This window comes from Melospiza melodia, chromosome 12 (genome assembly GCF_035770615.1).
Source record: "Melospiza melodia melodia isolate bMelMel2 chromosome 12, bMelMel2.pri, whole genome shotgun sequence".
Taxonomy (NCBI): Eukaryota; Metazoa; Chordata; class Aves; order Passeriformes; family Passerellidae; genus Melospiza; species Melospiza melodia.
Window position 1 is genome coordinate 12042575 of NC_086205.1, and position 22731 is coordinate 12065305.

At 41.5% G+C, this 22731-nt stretch overlaps 1 protein-coding gene across 9 annotated transcripts in view; it reads right to left on the bottom strand.

The window, feature by feature from the left end:
• Window positions 1-22731, bottom strand: part of DOCK10 (dedicator of cytokinesis 10) — a 116867-nt gene that overhangs the window by 70697 nt on the left and 23439 nt on the right. For 7 of the 9 annotated variants that reach the window (XM_063166815.1, XM_063166813.1, XM_063166818.1 and 4 more), the window contains exons 2-3: window positions 15614-15733; window positions 8088-8177 (exon numbers count right to left, since the gene is read on the bottom strand). In XM_063166815.1, the coding sequence (XP_063022885.1) occupies window positions 8088-8177; window positions 15614-15733 (210 nt within the window). The remainder of the gene's footprint in view (window positions 1-8087; window positions 8178-15613; window positions 15734-22731) is intronic. The other 2 variants (XM_063166812.1, XM_063166817.1) reach the window with 1 other exon arrangement.

Sequence of the window (22731 nt, forward strand, 5' to 3'; positions counted from 1 at the left end):
GGTTTAGACTCAAGAAGGCAAAAAAACTGACAAATTTCTGGGCAGCCCACATGCTAGAGAACATAGTCTTCTCTTTTAGAACTAAGTGCTCAGTTCTTAAAGGAAAGCCAGAGTCATATGTTTCCATACTTTGAAGCACAATTTCCCTTCAAAATCAAATGCACTGAATCACACAAGATGGAGTAGGGAGCTGATAGCAATTTAACATGCTTTACTGATTCTCATCTGCTTTCTAGGAAGCATCATTAAATTATATAGTTACTGCCTCAAAAGACACGATCTAGTTTAGGCCTGACTTCCTCCATGGACATTGATTCCATATTTTTTGTTTGCATCCTGTTTCATTATCTAAACCTTCCACTGTAAATACATTTGCCTCACTCTTTTATTCTCCCCTATTGCAGCACAAGTGCTCTACTTCTTGTTCTGTCCTTAGGATTGATCTTTAACCTCTTAATCACATTCAGGAATATATTAAAAGGATTATAATTTTTCACCAGTCTCATTTTCCCTTCCACACTGAATTTGCTCAGTCATGCCATCATGCAGTTTTTGCTGTCTAAAAATTTTCTTGCTGATTTTGCATCCACCTGTGAAATTTGTTCTTAATACATCAATCTCCCTTAAATAAGGAAGCCAAACCTGAACTACACATAAGGGCTTGGCTGTGCTGTCAAATAGACCAGAATATCTGTGCAATTTATTTGATGCAGAACTTTTATCAATGCAGTTAAACACAACATGACATTTTGAAAGGCAACAAGATGCATGAAATATGTACAGTTATTGCTAAAGTGCACATCTACAAGAAAAATGACACTGTGTCAGAATTTCCAATGATTCTTCATACAGAGTGTAAATTGCAAACTGATATTTGTACAGTACGCTGAAGATTTCACCACAGTATTGTATTGTTTTCTCCCCACACTCCACCTGAAGATTTGTGCCAGCCCACATGAGATGGAAAGGAAGAAAGAGAGGGATCAAGCCCAGAACCCAACAGTAGAGGCTGCTGCCCAAAACCACAGGGAACAGGAGGCACATCAGGAAGGAAAAGAATGGAGATTTACAGTAGAGGAAGAAGCAGCAGGACTGAAAGGAATCTGAGGTGGGAACAGTAAAGACAGTTTCACAGAAAGGCATGAGACTCCAGAAGTCAAACAGAATGGAATAACAGATGGATCAAAGGTGCCTAAATAACAAAAACTGTGCAGGGAAAGTAGAAGGAAAGAGACTAAAAGGACAATTATAAACTAGTATAAAAAGGTTGACTGCTTCAATGGGGAGTATTCCCTCTCTTCATTCCCAGCTCCTTCTGAAGCGCCCATGGGAGTCACTGCTTGCAGGGATCTCTGCCTCAGAGGGACAGAGAGGGGATTATCAGGCTGCTGGAGCAAACCTCAGATGGGCTGCCTAGATTACTCAGCACTGGCTAAGCAGATCTCTTTTCCTAAATCTTGTGCAAAATAGGCAGAGTATGTAGCCATAAATGATTTTAGGAAGTAATCTTCTTTGTATTCAGAGTCTTCTGTGACAGCTCTATTTAGTTTAGAGTGTGGAAAGGTGGCCAGGAAGTGGGTGCACATTTACAGGCAATTCCCTCCCCGGCAGTTCAGCACAACCAAAGGCAGTAAACACATTCCAGGTGGATCCACTATCTACCTTCTCATCTGACACAAGACCTCATTATTTTACAGGATGCAGAATAAAGTGAGACCATTAGACAATACAATGCCATATTCTCCAAGAATGAGGATGATATTTCAACATTATAACTGACTCTCCCTGCACTTGCCAGGGTCAGGTTCAAAGGTATCCCTGAAAACCACTCAAGCACTGATTGCACTTGGCCTCTAAATGTAGAGATAATTAAAAAAAACACCTCACACCCAACTTTCTGTTTTATGGTTCTTCATAAAACAACTTGGTAACTCTTTATTTGTGTTAAATTTGTGTGACAGTCACCTAGGCTATAAGAATATCTTACAAGAGACACATATTCTCTATTCTACACAAGCCAAGGAGAAGCTCACAGAACATTGTGAGGGTGAGCCCAGAACCTCCAATTCACACATCACTCCCCTTCTCTCTGGCAAATGTAAACCAAGGGAACCTTCTACAGAAAGGAGCACTTTTCCCCTGTGGTACTTTCATTGCTAAGTATTTTATTTAACAGATGCATTTAAAGCCCACAGAGAGCTCTCAATGTCAGCTTTTATTGCAAACATTATAGGCTGGTGTGTTCAAAAAAGCAGTTGTGAATAACATATAAAGCAGGCCACAGTTTTTTAGCTTGTAACTATAAAGGTTTATTGTGCTCCTCCAAGAAAAAGCTAATCAAAATAAAAATCAAAGGGGACAAAGCAGCACATTCAAGTATCACTCAATAAATTCACAGAAGACAAGCCAACCCAGTGCAACAGCTACCACAGTTCTGAGCTAGCTTCTGTGGGGAAACTAGAGCTAACTTAAATAGTAACTCCAAAAAAAGATTTTCTCTTCAGAATATCCCAACTGAAAATTAAATACTTCTGCTTACTGTACTGACTTAGAATGATTTTTTAAAATTGGAAATTACTACTGGAAATTAAGTTTTAGCAATGAGGAACAATACCTGCAAACCTGATTTGAGGAGCAAGTAAAACCTTTATAGAGGCAGAGATTTCAAGAAGAGGCTAGAGCTGGATAAATCCTGGCAAAGAACAGAGGCACCAGTGCAGGGGCTGTTGAGCTCAAGTGAACTGTGGGGGAGGAAAAATATAGATGGAGAAATGGAAGTTTTGGGATGTGGGAGGCTTGGCACATGTTTGCATGAACTTTCTGCTGCTCTGTTAACCAGGCAGGCAGCACAGCCCATTCCCAGGGGCCCTATCAAACTAAGGTCTTTCCTTTGTTGTTTTTTTAATTTTTTAATTTTTTTTTTCTTTTTGTCCAGATGGCCTAATTTTTCCTTGCAGGAACAGACAATCCTGCAGACTTTTTCCACTTGTAACTTCTTATCTCTGGTTCTGGTGATGACAGCATGATGGCTACCACTGTGAAAAAGACATTTAAGATTTACCCAGCAATGGAAAGGAACCTTTTGGAAGGGAAAAAAAAACCCCAACCAGCCAATTCACAAAAACCCCCAAATAAACAAAAAGAAAAAACAAAAAAAGGGGGAAGTGAGGGAAACAAAAAGGAAACAACTTCCCTGCTTATATCCTCTCTGAGACAGCACTAGTGTGTGGCCTTCAGAAATAGAAACGGACGTACAATAAAAGTCATTAGTGGAACAAGAGGAACTGCATGCACAGGGAAACTCTGGCTGTTGCTGAGGTGGAACAGGGCAGGGCAGACCCATGCAGGAGCCTGGGACAGAGAGCCAGGATGCTCAGAGCTGGCTGTGGCCGTGGCGCTGCAGAGGAAGCTGCAGAGGTGGCTCTGTGCTCTGCCATGACGTGCACAGCCCTGCTCACAGAGCCTCCCCTCCATCCTCTGACCTCAGCAGCAACACCAAAGGGAGGAAATGTGTGGGGATTTGGGAGGTGGAAGGAGCTGAGATCACCCTGAGTGAAATCCAGCCCAGTGAGCATGGCAGCATCACCAGCGGCTGCTGCCAACCTGGACCTTCATCCTGAGCTCTCAAAACTGTTCCCAAAATAAGAGCTCACACAAAGTCCAGTGACACAGGCAAGTAACAAGCCAAAACATTGAAACACACTATTGTTTTAAAGTATCAAACATTTTAACAAGTATTTATCTTCTGTGCTATCAAAATACTCACTATCCTTTAATAATCTATGTCTAGCCCTGACACTACAGCTCTTTTGTGCACTAAAAAAACTTAGATTTTGAAGATGGGGAAAATTACATTGTTATGAATGGCAAAACTCTCTGAGTGTCATTGTCAACAGGAGTTCCCATTTTAGTCTGGGAAAAAGGTAAGAACAATGCAGATTGGTCTGCAAATAAAAAAGGCTCTGAAATCAACACTATGGGCACACCACCATTTTCAGGAGTTATACAGGAGGTTGTGGCTTTTTCACATTGTGATTAATAAAACCCATGTTTCATAATTACTTACAGATCCTGTAAAAACCCAGCCTGCAATACCTCAAATAAAAACTCCCTCAGATGAGTAGCAAGGGTTTTGTAAGCTTACTACAAGTGACAACTCCCTCTTGTGTATCTAGAAAACCTCAACAGGAAAGTTCAGAGACACCCACACAAACACTGTATTATCACAGACAAAATTAACTACATCATTCACTGAATAAAATTGCAATTTTCCTACACTGTTGTTTCATTTTCATTTCTTTCTCACACAGGAAGATCCCTCCTTCTGCCCCTGCACAGCTCCTACACCTCTCCTCCTTCATGGGGACAGCCCCTCTCTGCAAACATGTTTTGTAAAACTCATCCACATAGCACCTTTTTTTGTGGCAGGATCACCTGACTTAAACTCATTTCTTAAAGGAGAGCTGATAACTAATATTTACTTTCTGCATTTTTTCTTTAATATACCTAGAATTTTATTCCTATAGATACACACACACAACTAAGATGTATTTGTGTGCCATGCCTGCATTCTTCCTGAAAATGCTGACTTGAGGCAAATCAACATGGGATTAAATACATCACAGTTAGGTAGTTAAAGTTCCTCAAACTAAATGTAACTTTGAATAGCAAAGTGATGTATCTCCTTATATTTCCAAATGAAATGTGGGGAAAATCCCAAGCATTCCCATTTGATCTGCATATTCAGGATACAGCTTTAGGAAAGGTGATATTAGAAATGTTTTCATTATCTGTAAGGAAGAAGAATTTAATTTTGTTTCTAGTGAAGTGAATGTTTCTTTTTGCCAAAATTGTGGACCATGAGGACAATGCTGACTGGCATTAATACAGCAGACGTGCAGCAAACTCTGTGAGGAATGAGAAAATTCAGAATTTGGAAGGAAGCAGCATGATAAAGGAAGTCAGGAATACTTAAAACAACAAACCACTGAAGACAATTTTATTATGGCTTTAAAAGTTTCTGGAAACTTATCTTTTCTTGGAACCTGATTTAGTTCCTCAGGCTGCTCCTGCCTAAGAAAAGTTAAGGTGGAAAAAAAATCCAGAAGGAAAATATACTAATACAACTACTGGTATAGGAATAATCAATTCACAAATATTAACTTTATTTTAAAGCTAATATTTAGGAGGTATAAATTAATAAAGGGACTTAGATATTAATCAATCATAAAATGTAAAATATTTATTCTCTTTACAGGCATAAAATACTTATTAAGGGATTATTTATTTGCCTTGGTTTTATTTTGGTTTAGATTTTCATTTTGCAGTTTCAGCAAAACACAGGTGGTCAGACATCTTATTCAAAGTCAATTCTTCTGCCTCACCCATTGCAATAACATTTCAATATCAACAACAGGGAAAGTTTTGAGTTCCTGAGGAATGCAAAAGCAGTGTTAAGAGAACTCAATAGAGAATCAGAGTCAGAAACCCTCCACTACAGATGGACAGCACCAAATGCCATTGATACTGAAAGCTTTCCTCAGCAACATCGGCCTCATCTGTCTCGTCAGCTCTTTTAGATCCATAAACTGACACTGCCCAGGCAATTGAGTCCTCTTGGTGTGCCTCTAAGTAATGTTTATGGTTGCTTGAGGAAGGGAAATCTGATCAAATGCCCAAGCTGTCTTTGTACGGATTTTGGTAAAGGCTGGGGGGGGGAAAAACCTCATCCTTGAAGGGCTACAGCAATGAGAGGGCTACAGGTGGAGGAAAAGCTTTCCTACTGCCACCAGTGGGAAACACACAGCCAGGAAGAGACAGATAGGATATTAAGGCATTATCACAGACTTCTGACAACGCTTAACAAATGACCTTGTCTTGTAGACAAGGCCATTTGAACACCAACAAGCACCCAGAAGAAGGAGACCAGAGATCATGGATCGGAGGTCTTCAACAGTTTCAGCACCATGTCCTCACACTGCACCATACAAAGGAAATTGGTTTTCCCTCCAAGAGCAGACCCCTCTTTTAGAGCTCACCAACTTGCTCCAGGTCTTTGTCTCAACTTGCTGAATTACTGAGACAGTGAGCAGTCAGAGACAGCTGATACCAAAATGGCTTCAGCATGTGGAGCTGGACATTCCCTAGAGTCTCATCAGGAATTAGGCATTTGGTCCAGGTGACCAAGAGTCAGTCAAGGTAGACACCTTCACTGCTCATACTTGCAATATTTGAAGCAAGACTCCTTCAGTGAGTGAAGAGTTGGTTTTTCCACAGTTCCCAGACAGAGATGAAGGCCACCAACTCCACTCCTGTACAACTATCCCAAAGTGCTGAACACCTGCCATGAACACAACAGGCTGCAGCTAGGGCAGGAACACCTCTGCAATTGCTGCGGGGGACAGCCATCACAGATCCCTGTGCTCAGTTTTGCCTAATTTTGGACTGGAAACCATCCCCTTCATAGAGTTTAATTTATTGTGTATATATGCATAATTTTTGTCTTTGTGGCAAATTGGAACATATGCATTACTACTTTAAACAGGGTCTTTACCCTGCTACTCTTCCATGCGCAGCCTTAGTCCGTCAGTACTGCTTTTTTCCACTGCTTTGCTCCCCTGTCCCCCTCCCCTTGGCTCCCTGGCAGTGCAGAGAGAGCTAACAGCACTCAATATGTGTTTTACCAGGTTGCATTAGCATCCCCTTGGCGTGCTTGGCTGTAACGATTCCCAGGCACCGTGCACCGTGTTCCATTTTTAGACCCTCCACTTTCTCTGCAAAGCCATGAGCACAGTGCTGGCCTTGCAACTTGTGGAACCTTGAAATAAAAAGCAGACCCCAAAGTGCTGAAAGGGCAGTGAGGCTTCTGGGAAGGCAGATAACTCCACAAGCTATGTTATCTTTTAACACTGCTGCCAGATTAACAAAGATGGCAAAGTTCAGGCAATCTGAGCCGTCAGTAAATTATTATTGCTCTTTTCAAACCTGCTGAAAAGAAATAGGGCCAGCCTGTAAAATGTCACATTGCATACAATTCAACAGCTACTTTTCTGCCTAATTTTGGACTTAAGGGTTTCTAATCCCTGCGCTTGTCTGTGGCTGACTTTTCCTCACAGTTTTCCCTTGCAATTATAGCACATATGAAATACTTTTTCAGACCAGAAGCAAGGTGTGAAAAATCCCAATCTGTGAAAAAAAGGCTGAGAACCATGACATTATGGGCTAATCCTAAATGCTTGGAATTTAACTCTTTCTCAAAGCTGGCCAAAAATTTGGTTTCATAAACCTGTTTTGTTAATGCAAATGGTGAGCTATTTTGCACATCCATAATGAAAGATGGGAATGTTCAGGGGTTCATCTAAAGTAAATTCCTTTGAACAGTGCAACCAGCTCCTCTAAGGTCCTTCAAAATTATAAAACCAGTGACAACACGAAATATTCCTGAGGCAGCAGGATGAGAAATCTCCTACAATCTGAAATCAGATATGGAAGCAATATAACTGTAGGGGTTTTTTAAGGGTAGAGCAATTTTTCACTCCTGGTGGGCCTTTAACTGTCAAGGAAGAACTTTTTGAACTTTCTGTTATGGTAAGGCCAAACAGACTCTAAACACTGACAATAAATATAAACCCCTAAACACTCTTCACACTGCACCTACTCCTCATGTGTACACCTCCAAACGAGATACATACCTTGTAATAACACCTAAGAGTCTAAACCAGTGCCAATTGGTTATCTATTTTTGGAAAGGCATCAATATTTTCAAAGTGCAGAGCACAGGCAGATCATGATCATTAGCAGTGATGTAAAAATACCAACATCAATAACAGTGGACTAGTGGTCACAGGGAATGCAGCTGGAAAACAGCACAATGACAGGCTAATTCAGTGCATTTGCATTTTTTCTAGAAACAAACATCTCATAATGGGCAACTGCAGGCATGCTGTTAACCCTCCCCCCTCCTACTGGCCTTCAAAATTCAAACCTGATTCAAATGACCTAAAGCACATTAAAAGAAAAAAGATGTTAATTATAAACATAGCAAACCTCCCCCAGACTCTTGATTGCATTTAAAATTAGATACTCACCTCTCTAACAAATAAATTTTCTGCTTTTTGTTCTGCATCTTCAGGTACAGAAGGATACAGTGTCCTGATTTCCAGTGAAATTGTGTCTATCTGACAATAAACAACAAAAACAAAGCAATTTAGTCAAAGCCAAACAGAAGAGCAGTTGTGTCTCAGGAAGAGGTTAAGAACCTTGCTATCATGGCTTGCATTTTCCAGTTTGTCGTGCAGCCAACACACATGCATACCAACAACTGCAACCCAGCTCCTGCCCACACACACCATTCAATACTATCAGCTAAGGCATTAATTATGAGCAAGAACAGTGTTCAAGTAGATTTCTGGGAATAAAACAGTTCCAAGCAAAGTTCCTTCAGTGTCTGAGGTTTCTGATAAAAAAAAAAGGTCAAATTTTCCTTACATCCTCTCCCAGACATTTGTGCCAAATCCAACAGTGATACTTGCTTCCTCCACTTCCCTTCTCCACCCCATGTCTTTTTGGGGAGGAATGTGGAGACAGAACTAAAAGCTTTGACTCAAGAGGAGCAGAGTGGCCCTAGGAAGCTGCAAAACGAGTGCCACAGGAGAGTTCCATGGCTGGAAAGCAAGGAGAACCAGCAGCTTCTTGGAGGGACATTCCCACCTGTGGGCACAGGCAGCAGGACACTGGCACGGCCTGCAGCCCCTTCCAGCCTCCACAAATTAAGCCCTATTTCTGAAAGCAGCTGCTGACTGAGCTGTCTTGTCAGGCCCCAGAGCAGGAAACCACAGAGAGAAGTGGATCTCCTCAAGTTCTCCACAAGGAGCCAAGCTGCTCTTGGCTCCCAGCAAGAGGCCAGGGCCACCAGCAGTGCCTGTGTGACCCTGGGGCTGGCCAAGGCAGCCGCTTTGCACAAGGCTCACAAGAGGAAGCTTTGGGGTGTTTTCAATTAACCTACAGATCTGCCCCACTTATTTTCTCTGCCTTAAGAGAAGACAACCAAAATCAATGCCCAGCAGCCCAGATGATGCTCTTAGTTACAATGGAGTAACCCTGTCATTCAAGATGACAGACAAATCTGGTCTGCCAAACACATTTTCTCTTCCATTACAGAAAGACCCACAGTTTCCAGAGGAAGGCCTGAGGCATACAACTCGTTTAGTATGAACAATCACCACGTACTAATTCCATGAAGCAGCTTGCAGTGCCTCCTGCATCCCTGGAGGCTCTCCTCCATAGCCTCACCCTCAGAATAAAAGGTGATGTTTTCTCTCCATAAATTGAAGCACCCAAACTCTACACAAGTGCCTGGATATTACTGACTGCATTTTTCCTTTGAGTTTATATGAACCACTCTGATTTCCCTTCATCACTTTCCACATGAGTAGTTATGAAAAAAAAGGCACATATCACTCAGGCAGAAACATCATGGGATTCCCCAAACTTCTGCTTCATCTGGAGAGCTCAGAATACAATATGATTAAACCATGGCTCTCACAAAAATGATGGGGGCCTCATAGACACCAGAAAGAGAAAAAAATCCCATTGTTCTGACAAACAGAGCACAGTTTCCTGAAATGTGGGTTCCTGGACTCTACCATTTGTGTCACCAATGCCTGCATGAAGTGATTTTCACAATCATTGAGTCTATGAGCAAAAGAGACAGAAGCTAGAGGAGTATGACTTTTCAGACCATGCTTAGTAATAGATGTCTGAATTCTTGGTTGCTTAGGGGCTTCCCAGCAGTACTCTCAGTCTCTGAAAGGCACCTCATTCCTTTTACTTCACACATATGTGACATTTTAAGCAGTGAAGTTTTTTAAGCAGTCATGACAAGACACAATCCCTGAGCACAGCTGGAAAGCCTGGGGTGCCCCTGTGGCCCCTGATATGGAGCTTGTAATGCAGATGTAATGCACCTTGTACCTCACAGTTACCCTGCCATGGCAGTAAATAAGCTTCAGAGACCTGTTCTGCTTGCCCACAGCAAAACTTGCCTGCTCCACATATTGCACAGAAAGTAGTTTCAAATATCTTTTTTTATAGGTAAGACATAGAACAAGTCAGTTTTTTTACGTAATACGACACTTCTTGACAACTGATATGAACACACTGACTGAGAGAGCTAATATTTGCCTTAGTGGGGCCATTTGCCTCCCTGTCCTTCCACAGCCTGTTAAAAATACTGTAGCTGAACAAGACAGGTAACCCAAGCCCACTGTTCTGCCCGTGGTACATTCCCTCACTGTCCTTCCCAACAAGGCTGCACTTGAAAGAAAGAAAAGAACCACAGCCCTACAAACCTAAGAAGTCAGGTAACACCAGGCTTGTTGCCTTTGTAGACTTTGACAAAGAATATCACAGGTTTATTTACAAAGAATTTGGACATGGAAAATGTTGCATATTGTTATATTTAAACTCGTGTTAAAACTACAAAGAACTTCCCTTCTGAGAACTGGTTATGTTTAACCACTTAGCTGCAAAAGTTTGGCCACAAAGGCTCTTCCTGTTCATAGTTGATTACTTTCAAAGTTAAATTCTCTTAAAGGCTGATCAGGCATGGTGTTATTCACCAAAACTGCTTTATTCAGAAAACTAAATTTCAACAACAGAATATGTGCTTCTGAAACAGTCATCCAAAAAATCAGAGATTTTATTTAGAGAATTCAGTATTTATAAATATGCTGTAAATTCAGCCTAATTTTCTAATGCTTAGGCAATCATGGCAATTGTTTGTTCAATCTAGAGACCAATTACCCTCTCATTTGTGCATGCAAACTGTGGTAATCAAATAATGCAGGTATCAGCCTAAAGCATTCAAGTCTATAATTCATCTGAATTATTTTAAATTTATGTTATATAAATATCCCATAACTAACCATGAATTCTGGCACTGCCAGGCTTTCTCATTTGCACAAGCTGTTGGCCTCAGGTGTTGGATGAGCTATAAGGTGCAATTTCACTCAGCACCTTCTCTTGCCACATTCACATTCTACAGTGAAGCACAGAAGTTAATACTGCTCCTTCTCAAACGCTGATTAGGAATAATGATTTCAGGCAGTGACTGCTTCCCAGTGACATGGTGAATTTAGCATTTGAAAATGGAATTCAAACTGCATTAGCCATTTCAAGCATTTTCAGTCTCAATCTACTCTGAACAGCTTTTAGTCTGAAAGCACGTTAGCAGTGGTTAAATCTTTAGAGAGATGCACCAAGAACAATGTTATTGACTTCCTGCAAAGGCTGCCCTTCAGAGACACCTAACTACACACTGGCTGACATGCTCCTCCCTGGTAATGCTGAAGTTCATGCTCTCTAATGAAAAGCTGCTCAGCCCCACTTTCATCCAAGTAAACAAATTTACTAAACGTTACCAAAAAGGCAATGACATAGTCCATCAAAATAAAAAAGGCTGGGATGCAGCTATGCTTTACAAATACCATGGTGCAGAGGCTGCTGTGGTACAGGGCTCCCTGACAGGCTGCAGCCCCAGCACAGACCTCACCACCAAGGAAAGCAGGAACAGAGCACATTTAAGGATAGATTTTGCCCCATCACTCCCTGAATGACATTCAGGGTGAGCAGCTATGCTTTGCCCACAGCTTGCTTTGCTGACTGTATTAGCTGTCTCTGTTTACAGTTGGAGTGCCTCCCTCGGAGCCCAGATGGCTCTCACTGTCCTGCACTGCCAGCCCATGCAAACTTTCATGTCAAGGATAGCCATAACCCCAATAATCATGACAGTAATGGGCTCAATTTCTGCTCCTCTAGGAATGAGCAGATACTCACATGGAAAGTGGGAGCTAAATCACGTGCTATTTGAAATAACTCATGATTTCACTATTGTAAATCTTCTGATTTAGAAACAACACTCGGGTTTCCAGGGGATTTTCCAAGGGGTCTCTCCAAGGCCTGCATTCCAGCTGCCCCTATGGCACACACATTTCATGTTAAGAGACAGTGTCCTTGTCTTGCTGCCTCCCCTTACAGATGCATTTGATTCTGCTATGAACTTCTGTATCCAAATGAACAACTTTTGTCCCTGCACAGCGTCTAGAAAGCAGAGGTTTCACAACCTGAAAAACAGGGAGATTTTGGCTTTTGTTCAGAGCTAAAAAAAAGAAGCCTGGAAACAATTATGCCTGCAGTGATGGCAAGTGCAGCAATTTCACAACTCAGCCCCTCCTGTTCTAGGGCCTCGGTGATGCTTGGAGGGAACGGGGCTCCCAGGTGGGCTTTCAGAAGCCCAAAGAGTCAGGAGCACATCAGACTGAACTTGAATATGTTTTGCATTATGCAGGCAAGTTCTGCCATCTTACACCTGTCCTAAATTTAGGCAATGAATTATTGTTTCTATTGCAAGTTGAAAACCAGGCATTCAGCCATATTTATACAAACAGTTTTAAAAGTCTGAGTTCTGCTTTTCAAACAGATTTAGGAAAGTCATATGTGAGAAGACGGAACAAATTTTCATGACCCAGATAGTTTAACGTGCTTTTATACCATACAAATTTAAGTGACTATTAAATACTTTAATCTACCTTTTAAATACAATTAACTCATATTTAACAACATAGTATTAACATATTTAGTTACTAAACCTCCACACAAGAAAAGCTATTAGCAAAGGAGTGCTGATCCTGCCAGCACTCCTTGTCACTAAGGAAGTACAGTAGTGATTTTAAGCAAGACTTCAGATTCTGGAGATTTGAAAAGAGACTGCTGGGTGTTTGGTAAATTTCCAAAGGATGGAATAAAAGATTAAAAAAAATACCCATGAAAGGATCCAGCAAGTATTTCGTTTGGATGTATGACAGTGCTTAGGAGCAGAAGTACAGATGTATGACAACAAATCCAGGTAACACTAAGATGTCAAAAGTTAAAGGTGGGAGTGAAACCAACATGAAGGAAGGTGTAACACCTTCATGCCTTCCTTTCTGGCAAACACACTGGAGAAGTGAGAAATAGGAATCCCAGACAGCAGCAGCTCCAGTTGTCAAGGAGAGTGCAGCCAGGTTTGGGGAACAGAAGGTGAAGGAAGCACAGCAACCCAATGGTGAGGATGAAAACTACCAGGGCCATCACCAAGCTTTTTATAGGTACAACAGGAAGTCCACCAGCTCCTTCCCAGTACCAACAAGAAGTACAGTGTGAGCTCTGCACTGATGTACTGCTGCAGACACTTCCAGTGGCCATTATTTCACAGCAACAGAAGGGAAATTTGTTCATGGGATCCAGGAACAGGTGAAAAATGAAGCTGAGCTGATATGCTTTTTCTGAAATGAAAAATAGACCTTAGGCAGGGAAATGAGTTATAAGGAAGGAATTGCTAGGAAAACAAGAAGTGGAACCGGTGTGAATCAAATATTTTTTATTTTTTTAAGGGGTTATTAAGCACGGTTACAAAAGAAGTGAATTATCTTTTACCCAACTGGAATAAAACCAGAAAAGGCATCTGTAATGTATATATCTTGCACTTTCTGTGGAGATGCAGGGAATGGAGGAATACAGTCTGTTAGGCTCAGATTGATATAAAGAATTCTCTGCTGTTCCACAGACTTCACATAAGATGTTGGAAATTTTTGAACCTGAAATTCCAACAGGAAATGACCAACAGAAGTCATGTGAGAATAACAGCATTCTCTCTGAATGCAAGTCAAAAAGAGAAACAAATCTGAGATGAAACAGCTACAGTAATTCACCCATAAGTGACACATGTGGTGAAGATGACAGGTCCAAAAATAGGAAATCATTATTAAAAGCAGAATTTTCTCCTATGTTCACTACTTCAGCCAACTCTTTTGGCTGGGGTTTTACTCTGAAGAGGCTTTTGCCCATAGGATGTGCTCACCCACAGGCCCAAATTGGGGCTGTATCAACACTGAGACACGAAGTCTGCAGCAAGTGTAACCATTAGGAGTCAAACAGAGCTGGCCACCATTTCCTTGGGCATTATCACATTAAATCCCACTCAGAGCCAGCCTGGGCACCTCCTAATTCAGTCAGACATGGATCTCTTTCTGCTCAAATGGCTGACCCAGACTTTTGTGCTCAGGTAATATTGCAGCAGGAGCGACCAGGACTGTAAATAGATACTTTGCAACTGGAAAACCTGCCTGGGACAAAAGCCCTGCAGTCCTGTCTGGTGACAGAGGTTCTTGCCACTGACACTGACTTCAACAGGAGATAACAAACATGAGAGAGGTTCATGGCAAGGATATGGACCCTACCTACCATGGCCTTTGCTCTTCTGTGAGCACAGACACCTCTACCATGCAACTACCTCTCTCATCTGCCTTAATCTACTTTTTATTATTTCTTGAATTAAAATAGATTGTGCCAAATAGCTGCAAAGCATAACACAGAGGAAACAAAATAGAACTAGCTTCTAAAAATCCAGGCAACAACTGCTCGAAATAAAATGAAAATAAGGATATGAAAATATGCTTGCCAGAGGTCTTCAGCAGTAGGACAAGATTCTTCTTTCATTGCGATTTGCTCCATAGACTTGAGCTCAGTTACACTAAATCAAAGGGCTCAAGGGCCTAGTGACAGCACACAGTATGCCTAGTCAGCTTTGTAAAGCTAAGTTCCAATTTCATAAATTGACAAATGTGCAAAATGGATAAAGGAATTAACAATAATGAGGAAATCTATTCTGTTTAGCTTCTCTCAATCCCATGAGCACATTAACTCAGTTAATGCCACCAAGGAAATAGAGCCATTTAGCCAAACAAAGCAGTCTATTAGATTAAGCTGCCCTCCTAGGACAGCAGCAGTGCCATGAGCTGATGGGAAGGGCCCTCACAGAGCAGTTACAACTGGTCACAAATTGAAATGTCTTTGCATTAGAGAATGCCTATTCATAAAAACCTAAATGTTATACAAAAAGGGGGTGATTTGCAGAAGCGGATGTTCAATGCAGGCAATGTGCCCAATGAGCCTGGCAACACAGCTCCCCAGGCACCTTCTGAGCTCCCAGCACTGCCCCTGGAGAGCTGCCTTGGCCCCCAGGCTCCCAGTGTCATCTGCAGTTTGCCAGGACAAGCAATGGGGAACCCAGGACGAGGTCAGGCAGCTCCGTGGCTGTGGGGTCAGGGATCCACTGCTCCTCAGTGCTCCACCATGAGAGTTTCCTCAGCACCAGAGACTTTATCTAGTGGCCAAATACACCAAACAGAACAGGATCAGGAGTTAAATTAGACTAAATTAGACTATAGTAGTATGGAGAGATTCTAAGACTGGCCAAACTAATACTGTGCTGAGCAAACAGACAAGTATACATTATAGATAACCTGTTTAGTGGGTTCCTGAACATCTGTATCTGGGAACAACCAGGGCTTCAAACTTTATCTAATCCTGAGCAGTAAAGTCAAGCATATATAAATGTAGAGGAAATAAACCCCAAAAGTCAAGTGAATTTGATGAAGTATGGCATTATGCATGAGTTAAGAAAATCTTAGAGAGCCCTTGGACAATTTCTGGTTCTCCCTCTAGCAGTGGAGATTAAATCAATGGACAGCACAAACCTAGGCAAAGGAACAACGTATATTTGCCTTGTACTTACTGAAAAGTCATCATCAGGGAATAATATCAGATCCTTGAACTGGCTGTCCCCAATATTTTTTTCGATCTCTGTGATAACAGCTTCATAATCCAAAGGCTCCAAGAGTTTGGGTTTTTCCTGCTGTGGAAAAAAAGAAAAGATCAAGTGATCTCTTTACACACAATTTGCTTTCCTCCCCCTTCATAAACTGAGACCTGTGGCATTTTTGCTTTTGTACACCAAAGCATGAATAACTTCTCCTTTAATTCCATTCTGCTCAGCTTGCTGTATCTGAGCTCATGCATGAGAGTGAAGAGAGGAAGTTGGGCCACTTGTAAGAGCCACTCTCCACCTCAAAACTCCAGAGCAATCTGTCAGCTCATTACACAGACTGAAACCACCACGTTAACTTACCTGGAAGTGTCAGGAATTCTCTTTCTCCATAAATACATCAGGAAAATTGATGGACACAGTTTGAACATAGGAATTTGAGCTAATGTCTTTCAGAATAAGAAACCTACTTTTCTTCACTGTCTTACACAATTCCCCTTTTGAACTGCTGGCAGCTTGTGAAAGCCACCATATTGCTTTGCTTGGTAATAATCCAAGGTTATTCTCCTGGGATAAACTATCTGGCATCCACCTCCACAGCTTCTCTTGTCAGAAAGCAGGACTAGTTTCATCATAGCAGAACTACTATTGCCTGAAACAGCACTAAAGTAAGAAACCACCACAGGAAAAAGTAAAGTCACAATGTCTTGAAATACAACCCAAAAATAGAAAAAGAGAAGCCTGCCTGACATGCTAGAATACATTAAACAAATGAAGAGTCGTGTACTAGAGTGAGAACATTTGCTCAATTCAAAGATGTAAGCATCAGGAAGAGTGAATGAGAAAGGGCAAGAGAACTGCCAGAAGGGATGGAAATTAAAGTGATGAGAGAGAAAAAGGACATTATGGAAAGCAAATGCAGAAACATTTACTGTCTTAGTCTGATTCAAAAGAGGACATTAGATAAGTAGTATTTTATCCATTGTTCTTTCACTGGGCTATTGAAAATGATATAAAATTTTCCTCTGTCTTCTCTAAATCAAAACCAAGGTGCATTGAAAAAGAAAGCTTTGACATCTCCATAAAACAACTTTCTCCAATGAGATTGTCTCTCATATATGATTTTACCTATCTCATCAATGTATGATCCATTACACATATAATGATTCAAATATAATAGTACCTCTCTCTTTTGACTTTGTCCTAGAAAGTTCTTGTTTATTCTGTAATCTCAAGATCTTTTATGAATATTGTTTCCCTTCTATACTGAGTCCAAGACTCCCCTTGGCATCAAGAGCATCTATGAATAGCTTAATTATTTATCAGTAACACAGCCACACAAATTAGATTAAAACACAGGAACACACACGTTCTAAGAAAGTTGTTCAATTGCTGAACAACTGCTGCAAGTATCACAACACAACTCAGGACCTCTGCAGGTCATCTACTCCAACTCCCTGCTTAAAGCATCAAAGCTCCACCAAAGTCTGGCAAGGCAATTAAAAAAATTATAACTGCTCCTTCAGCAGTTCAATCTATTACCTGTCTTCTTGATCTATTAACTCTCACACTTCCATTTGCACACTAAAGAGCAATAAACTTCTAAAAATCATTACAATTTAGCATTCACAGGCCACAAACACTATCTACTGATGCTGAGACATTAAAGGATTATAAAAGAGAGGCAAGATCAACACGTAACAGTAACAAATCAAAGAAAACCACTTTAATGTTTGATTTCGATTCTGTGGCAGGACTGGATTCTGGGTTTGTGATGTCCAGTTAATACAAGGAGCCCTACCAGGACATAAGATTTCATAATAACCCAGCCACATCACCTTAAGCTGTTCCAAGGCAGTAGTTAGCCCCGGCCTGCCCCAGTTGACACACAAATATCCAGCCCTGCTCAAGGAGCTCTTGGGCTCAGTGTCAGCCATACCCTTAGGGAGGTCTCTCCGCCTTCTGCTGACAGTGGCTCCCCACAGGAACTTAATGGGGTCACTTGGTCACATCACCATACACAGCTTGCTCTCATTCCCTTCCAAACTCTGTTAAGACACTGCAGTGTCTTTTTGACAGGAGTTTTAGACTTTTTGTCATTAAACCTGTCATTGCATGTATTTATTAAATATTACTTTAAAAAGATACGTTTCAAGGAGTTAGAAGCATGAAGAGAAAACACCACTGCACACTCAGTGTACCACTGATTTTGGTAATGATACCTAGGCCTGAACAAAGTTCACTCAGTTCAAGTTCAGCAGAAAGCAAACTGTTACCTTCAGTAGGAAGCTGTATAGCAACCATTTACCAGAAAACTCAAAGAAATATATGCACTGACATTTATGAGGCACCAGTGCTTCACCCAGGCATTTTTCCTATGTAGTGGTTTCACTAAAACATGAACATTTCCTACAGAAAATTTGTGACATTGACTACACTGATAACCATCCCTTCCCAGAGCTGATACTGTCAGGCTAATGATTCTGCAACAATCTCAACTCTTAGTAAGATAGATATGCCACTGAAATTATTAAATTTCTGCTCTCCAAAACAAGACATGTGCCAACACAATCTTAATCTTGGTCAGGTGCTCTTTGGAAACATCATGAATGTCAGTTTTCAGATTTTCCTAAAAAAAAAAAATTAAGAAAAAGAATGACATAAGTAGTCACCTTCCTACTGAAGTTGTAGACTAGGGAAGAGCCAGGAAACCCCAGAAATTTTGGGACTTCTCTTGAAATATGGGGAAATCCCATAAAAGTGTGTACATTTGCAGGTTTTCTACGCCTGTGGAAACCACCTCTTTTTTCTGGGGTTGGCAGGAGGAAGAGGTATTCCTTCTTCCCCATGGAAACCCCAGTAAGATTGGGGTGAATGCAGCTACATCCCCTTCAAAGTTAAAATTCTTCAGATGCTGGGGTGCAAGTGGAGGCAGGGGAAGCTAGGCCACATTGCCCTCTCTTTGCTCTTCAGAAACCAGCAATGCTCACAGAGCCATTGCTGAATTCTGCTCTAACACTCCAGGGCAAAACTTCTCCTTGGCAGCTGCAAGGTCATTTACACGAGACAAAAATACAGCTCGAGAAAACCCCGGAGCAGAGGAACACAGCAAGCATATGAACATCTCTGTTCCCACAGCACTCATCCTCCTGCTCTCAGTGCTGCAAAGGGCATGATCTGATGGAAGCATTTCAACAGATGTTAACAGAGAAGTCTTTGGAGAAACATTATACATCTGAACTAAATACAAGTAGATATGACATTATCAAACCTACAGCAAAACTTTTCACTGAAGCACTTCAATGTTTATGCTGATGTTTTCCTACTGATGCAATAAAAATTGCTTCCTTCCATGTCAGTACAGCAGAATCCTGTGTAAAAGCAATACTGTATTATGCCAGCTCCCATAAATCATAGATGCAAGTAATAGCCCATGCTTGTCAATACACAGGCTGCAGAGATAATTTAGTCCATTCCCTGCCAGCATCAAGCATGATAGTACAATAAACATGATGCCTCTCTCCATCAATTCTGCATGTTCTCACAGACCAGAAGACTCTGCTGTGTGGACACTGACTCCATGCTTGGCAGAGCCAGTATTTTGGACTTGGCAAGGCTCAGCAGTGCAGTGCTGGCGCTGCAGTTGTGATGGGAAGTGGCAGCTGGGTAGTTAGCAGCTTATCTCTGCGGGTCTGGGGGGGCTGCTCGGCTTTTCCCTCCCAAGCAGACAGAAGCAGTGATGCTGGGATTAGCAAATTCCTCCCTGCAAGCACTAGCAGAGATCTGTAAATGAGTGGGGCTGATTTAAAGCTAATTTAATAACCACAGCACTGCCTCTTCTCAATTTAACTTGTCTGTTCTTTTTGGAAACAGGCCAACCTGGCAATCCGTGCCAAAATCGAATTATGCTGGCTTGGATTTCTGTAATGCTTTTTATATTCTCCATCTCAAGTGAGTAATGAATTTAGTTGTGCTGAAATGGTTGTGAATACATCTAGTAAAAAGGCACTCTCTGACTCCTCACCTGCTACAACATCTCAGCAGTGCCATTTACTTCTCACCCTGACAGTGTAGTGCAGCTTTGCATGTTGTTGAGCCAGCTTTCCCACACTCTTTTGGAACACTGGAGAGATGTTAAATCAGAGCCAACACCATAAGAGGACAATATAGTTTCACAGGGGTGAAACCAGCCAGATTCCATCAGTGATATATGGCTTCATTGCCATCATCTTCTGGTCTAGGTAAGAAAGGATTATATTTCCCTGTAGTAATTATCCAAAATCTCCACATAAATGATATTACAGAATCAAATATGGTACTTGACTTGCCTCCAGATGCACAGACATTGTGCACTGATGTTAGCAGCCATCTTTTCTTCATAATTATATCTCATCCTCCTAAAGCTGTATTTCTGTGAACACTGAAGGAGGAAACGATGTAACAGAGACCAATAGTCTCTGAACAGTCATCCCAAGAGCTTCCCCATTCTAAAAATATGCTAGACTAACTGCTTTGATTTCTGTGCTTTAACGTCATATTATTCCAACACCAAATCATGAATATCTAGAATTTATTGAATTTAATAGAGATGTTTAAATTAATCCCTTCCCTTCCATGCAACAGGAAAAAGAAAAAAAAAGGAAACCGATAAACAGAAAGAAATTAAGTTGATGAAATTCAGTTACCTGGACTTCAGTTACTCTAACCTTATCTTTGTGACAGGAGGATCCATGTTCAAAAAAGAATCAAAACTACTGTGATGGCCAGATTGGTAAAGATCAAGCAAGACTCAGATTTTCTATTTCATTCAAGTTATGGCTTGTCAAAAATGACAATTTATTCTAATATACATTTGAAATACTGAAATGGGCACTTAAAAGAGAAAAGGCCACTTACTAAAACAATAGCATCATCTTCCTTCATTTTTTAGACTTAATGATACTATGAACCAAACCCAATCTCACCAAAATTCACAACAGCAAATTAAACTGCTTTCTAGGATGACACCAACATGAAGTGCTTCTCACACTCCTTTGTTCTTCTTTTCCTTTCCCCAATTAAACACTGTGTCTCTGATATAACACGTCTTTCTATGTTTTCATATGGTTAATATATGTAGCTAATTATATTCCACCAGGGCAGGCCAACTTCAATTGAATATTTCTTTGCCAAGTCTGTCCAAACAGAAGCCAAAGAACAGCCAGAGCTCCATGACTTTTGGAGAAAATGCAGCATAAAGGCTGAATTTAACCCTGTCTCAGATACGCCAGAGATACAGCATGCCCAGCAGTTCTGAGATTTGCTACCTGAGCACTCAAGGAGCTGAAACTGAGGCCATAAAACAATTTGGGTTTCAAAGAGTCGCCAAAACTTTTGCATTTCTGTAGGACCAATATATGTCCCTATTCACAGGGCAGCAGAGCAGTTTGGTGCCTGGGGTGAATTCCAAGGGAAGGATATCTCCATGGGGTGCACCTTTTCCCCACCAGAGCATGGGTGAGCAGCCCAAGAGCCCACGTCCTCCTGGCAGGGAGTCCCACAGCAGCCCTTGCACCCAGGGGCACAGACAGCACAGCCACTCTGGAGTTAAGGGGTCCCCAACAGCCTCAAGCAGCTGAGCTGGGAGTGACAGCAACCACCCACTCAAAATGCTTCACCCCACAGGCCTGCCCTCCCAACACACTCTGCATCACCTAACAGATTTCCTTTAAGGAAAATAAGTTTTGCATTTCAAGCACAGGGCAGGGAATTCAAGGTCTGCAAAAGGTGTCTGGGGTATGGATGGGAAGGCACAGCCAGAACCAGCAGGCAGGTCTCTCCTTTAGATTCAGATCTTCTCTTCTTTATGACTGCTTAGCCTGTTCTGCATCTATTTACAGTCAACAAACTCTCTGGCCACATTACAAAGGCTTCCTTTGGCTCAGTATGTGATCCACAGTCAACAAATTTATTAAAATTAGTGGTACAAAGAAAATTTTCTTTGACACACTCTCCTCCCACCTTAAAATACATTCACTTGTCAGGTCCAAAGTGTTTAATTTGTCATGACTTTGAGTAAACCTTGGAGAATTGCACTTGGAAAGAATCCAGTCAGGGCTGTACAGCACCACTAATATACTCTTCAGTGTCAGCACTGAAGCCAACGTGCCAATAAATTTCATTAAAGGGATTTCCAGTTCCCACACAATTCTGCTACAGAGAAAATCACAAAGAATTATGAAGAATCCAACCCCCAATTCCTAGCGCTTCAGAAATTACTTGCCAAAACGCTATAGTACCCATCAGCTCAAGCAGAGCAAAAGAAAGGAAACCTGTTGAAGACCCTTCTGAGAATAACAGAAGTGAAAAGTAATTTTCAATCTTTAAAGCCTCTTTATTCAAAGAGAATTCTGACTGATACCAGTAAGTGACCTGCTTCACTAAATGAGAAATGCAGCTGGGATAGGATGAACCCTAATTGCTTACACTACATTGTTTTATGGATCACAATCTCTGTAAGCCTACTTTGCATTATGTTCCAGCTTTAAAAATTATTGTCAGAGAATTCAGCATGTCCTGAAAAACAGAAACACCTCTTATGTGGATGAGCTAACTCAAAACTTTGCTGTCACCTGATGGTGCAGCTGGAGCCCTTGGAGCCTTTGGTGGCACACGGAGCTGCCCCAGCACAGCGAGCAATGAGCGGCCGGGCTGAGGCTGCTCAAACCACAGAGAGCTGTTCTCAGGCAGCTGGGTGTGACCCAGTCCTCCTAGCACCTCTTGTTTCTCAAGACAGAACTTATCCTTCCTTTCATTATGAATTTTGAAAGCTCCAGCCCTCACAAAGCTCCCTCCCTTCTGGTTAAACTGTGGAAGACACACAGGACTGGTGGTCCAGCAAAGCATCCAGCTGGGGGGTGAGAGGAGATGCTTTGTGCTGTCTGACTTAGCCACATGCATTTCCTGAATTCTGCCCCCCAACCATGATTGTGCACCTGGGACTGCAGCCTTGAGACTCTGCAATGTCCATCTTCATGGACTAGCACCTGGCCTTTTAGACAGTTGATAAAATTATCAGTACAATCTGCAAAGAACATTCAGGGTAACAC